A 5,241-nucleotide genomic window follows, 5' to 3' on the forward strand; every position below is an offset into this window, starting at 1 on the left:
TATGTCACTAAAATATTTCTCTAGTTCTCTAGTTTTAGCAACAACAACCTAGTAAAATTTCACAAGGTATGGGTAGGATAGTGTGTACGCAGCCCTTACCCCTACCCCAAGGGGTGGAGAGGCCAACAACGACCCAGTAGAGTGAAAGAATTAGGAACTATGAGACCTAACTCATAACTCTTTCCTAATTCTTTCACTCTGCTAGGAGAACCCAAAAAAACTAGGGAGAAGCACCTCTTTGGTGTTCCTCAGCTTAGACAAAGAAAAATGACAGAGAAGCCAAATTACAGGGAAAAAAAAAAGGCAGTCAGTTGCACTAAGCTCCCGCTATGCGCGGGGTCTGGGGAAGAGCCAGATCACAAAGGTCTATTGTACACAGCCTTACCCTGCATTTTTGTAAGAGGTTGTTTCCACGGCTCGAACCCGTGACCTCCTGATTATATGGAGGCAACTTCCAGTTACGCCAAGGCTCCTCTTCAAGTTAACCAGAAAATGAAACGAAACTACAGATATAACACTTGTTAATAACCAGCCCTGATGAAAGAACTATACTTTCCTCATTACAATCAGTTAGATCAAAGCCATCCGCCAGAGTTGCCAACAAATGATTCAATCAGATTCCAATAGAGCTAGACACCTTGCTATTGCCATAAAATTAAAACCATGATTTACCAAAATGAAACAGATACTGGAACCGCTTAACCAGATCAAGTTTTCCTTTTAAACTACTATTCGAAAGAATAAAGAAGCCAATGACCAGTGCAACAGCCAAAATAAACTCTTCCATGCCATTACTCTCTTTCTATTTGAATGGTTACATGGCTAATGTTATATTCCCTCTTAATATAATCAATCACCTTATCCAGCACCGTGTCAGCATCAGCGTCGGGCTTAATCTTGACATGGCAAGCCAGGAGCACTTTGCCGACTGTAATCGCCCATATGTGCAATTCATGGATTGCGACAACGTCCTCCATCTCACAGAGCCCCTTCTCGAGCCTTGTTGCATCAATTTCTCTGGGTGTGCTCTCCATTAATACTTCAAGAATACTCCGAAGCATCCTAATGGTTGTCCCGAGCACAATTACAGAGAAAATGAGAGTGCAAATTAGATCAATGATTTTCCACTCTGGTTTATACCATATAATAGCTCCCCCAATCATCACCCCTATGCTCTGAATAGAATCTCCTAGTACATGAAGATAAGCCCCCTGAACATTTATGTTCCTCTGCTTCTTTTTCTTTTCACCTTCTGGCACACCTTCACCGTCACATGAATTCTTAAGTAGAGGCTCGGTGTGATCTGCATCATGTGCGTGGGAGTGTTGATCTCGGCTCGAAGGTCCCTCATTATGGTGATGGTGTCGGCTAACGCTAATTCCATGTATATGCGTATGCTCGCCATGGCCGTGCTCATGATCAGAATGGCTATGAGCATGTTCTTCATGATTATGGCCGTGTTCATGGCCATGGTCATGACCGTGGCTGTGGCCGTGGCCGTGGCCATGATCATGACCTAGCAAGACTGCCATGATAAGGTTCACTACTAATCCAAATGCAGACACCACAAACATGAGGAAGCCTTGAACTTCACCTGTATCATGTATAAGACGAGCAATGGCTTCATAAACAAGGATCCCAGCTAGAAGCCATATCATTTGGATAGAAACTAATGCCCCGAGTATCTCGATTCTGAAAAACCCATAGGACTGGCGTGGATTAGCTTCCCATCCTGCTGCCCAGAGTGAAAACAAGGATATTGCAAAAGCTGCAACATCTGATAGTAGATGAGCAGCGTCTGTCAATATTGCCAGACTGTTGGCTTTAATACCACCAACAACCTCGACAGCCATAAAAATGATGCAGAGGACAACCGCGATGCAAAGTTTCCTCATGGATGCCGATCTCTCCTGTGCATCCTTAGACATGGTGTTAACATCTGAGAATCCACACGGTGCTGAACCACAGATTTTAGTCCCCTTTTCTTGAGCTGCCATGTCACAACGTACCTCAATTACATGTCCACGTTCCAGGTTCTGCGTCTCCATCTGGAAAACAGATATACAAAATCATCAATTAACAACAAGCCAAATGAGTCTAATGTGTGCCATATGAGCCATTGGATAATTCTTAAATCATGACAAGCACACATAGAGTTGAGTAGTACTCTGTCTCCATACATACGACCAACAGAACAACAAATGCACAACTCGAACAAAATAAATCAGTCACTTAGCTAGGAAAAGTTAACTATCAACATTGGCCTGGGCAAACGTCAAGCTGTAGAATGGTTATCAGTAAATACCAAAACCATGGAGTGGAGATACTACCCGAGTCCTCTGCAGAAAGCTATTAAAGATAAACATACTACACCACATAGACCAAGAATATTTTCACAAGTACAACGATATAACCGAACTTACACAGAAAATTGCACACTGCACCTAAATACTGGAATCGAAATGTCATGCTTAGTTAAAAATTTCGGATATCATCAGACAGTAGTTGGTTCATATCTAAAGTTTTAGCTAGACTGGGAAGGAAAAGATCTGCATTGATTCATTAAAACCCTGCATCTCCAGCACCTTTAAACAAAACATACAACAGAGGCCTATGCATTCTATTGCAAAGAAGCACCTTAAGAGATATTGTGATTCCTCTATGCGTGGATTATCCCAGGATTAGTTATCTCAGGATTGTTATCCCACCCTCCCATAGGGATAAATATAACACTACAATCCCGGGATAACTAATCATGGATTTTGAGCCCTAAGAGATATTGATTCCTCTATGCATGGATTTTAGAGGAATGCCTATCCTGAACCCATGAGCGGAGCTACAGTTCTGTTTACAAGTTTGACAAAACCTAGTAGTTTGGCCCAGACTTGTACTAGTGTTAAAGAATTCACATAATATGTATAAATAATCAGAACCCATAAACTCAAAATCCAACTCCGCCTCTGTCTAAACCAATTGATTTCTAAGAAGTTGATGACACAAAACAATATGAAGCATTAAAAGATACGACTACGACAACAACAACAGCAGCAAATCCTATAATCCCACGAGTGGGCTATGGGAAGGATAGTGTGTATGCAGATCTTACCCTGGGTAGAGAGGCGATTTGCGATAGACCCCGGTCAAGGATGAAGCATTAAAAGATAATTCATCAAATTCAGCAAGAAGCAATCAAAGGGAAATTGATGCACATACCTTAACCCCTTTAAGAATGACCTAATCACCAAGAGAAAACCCCTAACTGACTAAAAAGAGCTCAGAGATATACACCCAAAAACCAATACTCTGCATGTGTGTATATGAGAGATAGATGAAAAGACACTGAAAATCATGAGATATTATCAACTCAATACTTTGGTATATTCTAGAAAAAAATACAGTATATCTGGAATAAATACACATATCATTACACACACATACCATACATGACAAAACAAAGATAGGACCAAAAGTTGGCCAAAAGCACAATGATAATAAAAATGCTTTAAACAATTCCCTAAAGCGGTATAAACAAACACAAAAATCCAAAACTCAGTAACTATTCCACCTAAAAAGTACATCACCACAGATCTTAAATCAATCCAATAATTCAATTATTACAAAAACAAAAACAAAAAAAAAACAGAAAAATCTCCAAACAAAAACAAAAATCAAGAAAATAAGCTATGATGGATTCAACGGAATACCTCACAAATTTGTGCCAAGATTTCAAAAGGGTATTAAGAAGATTGTATTTTTAGCCGACCCAAATCATCAAATTCTCAAAATAGATGTAGAGTTTTTATATAGCTATATGGTTTATAGGCTATATATGGGTATATACCTAAAGGAAGAAGAAAAAGGAGAAAAAGAGGAAGAGATAAAAGGAATCACGGAATACAAAAATGCAACCCACTTTCCAAAATTTAGTATTGGGTGTAGGGTTGTGCTTTGTGAATGACGCAGTCAGTCACAGGTTGGATTTTGGGAGGGTTCTTATGGTCTCTTTATTAGTTTTGTTTGTTAGTTCATTCATATATTGGGTTTTGAATAGAAATAATTTTGGGTTTCCTTTTTTGCCCTTTTTACCAAAATTGAATTTGGGATAGTTTGTTAAAATAGGGAAATTGAGTATATATCTATTTGACAAGAGGGTATGGCTTAGAACCATTAGGGGTGTTCAAATCGAATCGAAAAATCACACTAAAACAAAAAAGTCAAGAGATTTTCTTATGGGATGTAATATTTAGTAAAATATATAGTGCATTATGTTTATTTACTTTAAATAATAGGTTGTATTATCACTTTCTTATCAAATATTATTGAAATGCGTCAAACTATTTGTTCTTCTATATTCATTTGTCAAGATCTAGTAAATTCATATCTTTTTTTTAAATTTGAAATGGTATTTCGATAATTTAAAATTAAATAAAATATATTATTATTTAGGTATCATATTGATTTTATGTTTAATTATTAAATTCAGCTAACCTTGAAAGAGTATATCAACCAAAAATTATTATTAGACGACTAAAACCTATCATATGTACTAAGAATATTTTCACATAAAAATATTTTAATAGATCATATGTTTGTCAATTTTTTCAAATTTTAGTAAACTTATATGTATTTATCAAAATTTTAACAAAATAAGATTAAAATAACATTCATGTAATTAAAAGGCCCGAAAATTTTGAAAAACTAGACAAAATCGAATCAATCCAAACAGATATAATTGGTTTGGTTTAGTTTGATTTTTGATAAAAGGCGAATCAATTTGATCCATGTACACCTTAATCAGCACTCTCATCTACAATCTTAGAGTCATGGGTTCGAGTCATCAAATGAGCATTCAAAGGAGAGGAGATAAGAAAAATTATATATTTATTTGACAGTTTTACCCTTTTTGGACCATATTCCGAATTTGACTGTTGTTTCTCAATGTCACGTTCGTCGCTTCATTATTGTGTCCACTTGACAGACAAACTCTGTTGAGCTTCTCCTTATTTAATAGTACTATTTTTATCTTTTTTCCTCTCGAAAAAATATTAAATATACCCCTAATACTTTCAACTACTATATATAAAAATAATAGAAAGTGATATCCAAACGCTGTATTTGCTAAATAATACAACACAATATAATACAACAACAACTCAGTGAAATCCCATAAGTGAGGTCTAAAATGAATAATGTGTACGCAAACCTTACTCTTATCTTAGAGGGGAGAAAGACTGTTTCCGA

The 5,241-nt window shown here is 36.8% G+C and overlaps 1 protein-coding gene across 4 annotated transcripts; it reads right to left on the bottom strand.

The window, feature by feature from the left end:
* Positions 1-538: 538 nt before the first annotated feature.
* Positions 539-4,001, bottom strand: LOC107787708 (metal tolerance protein 1-like). Of its 4 annotated transcripts, none has more exons than XM_016609310.2 (2): positions 3,705-4,001; positions 539-2,048 (listed from the first exon to the last, which is right to left on the bottom strand). In XM_016609310.2, the coding sequence occupies exon 2, from the start codon at positions 2,046-2,048 to the stop codon at positions 792-794; it is 1,257 nt and encodes a 418-aa protein (XP_016464796.1). In that variant the 5' UTR covers positions 3,705-4,001; the 3' UTR covers positions 539-791.
* Positions 4,002-5,241: the final 1,240 nt, after the last annotated feature.

This window comes from Nicotiana tabacum, chromosome 9, assembly GCF_000715075.1.
Source record: "Nicotiana tabacum cultivar K326 chromosome 9, ASM71507v2, whole genome shotgun sequence".
Classification (NCBI taxonomy): domain Eukaryota; kingdom Viridiplantae; phylum Streptophyta; class Magnoliopsida; order Solanales; family Solanaceae; genus Nicotiana; species Nicotiana tabacum.

Bases quoted from the DNA above. Each gene is read 5' to 3' on its own strand.
- LOC107787708 (XM_016609310.2), bottom strand. From the start codon at position 2,048: ATGGAGACGCAGAACCTGGAACGTGGACATGTAATTGAGGTACGTTGT.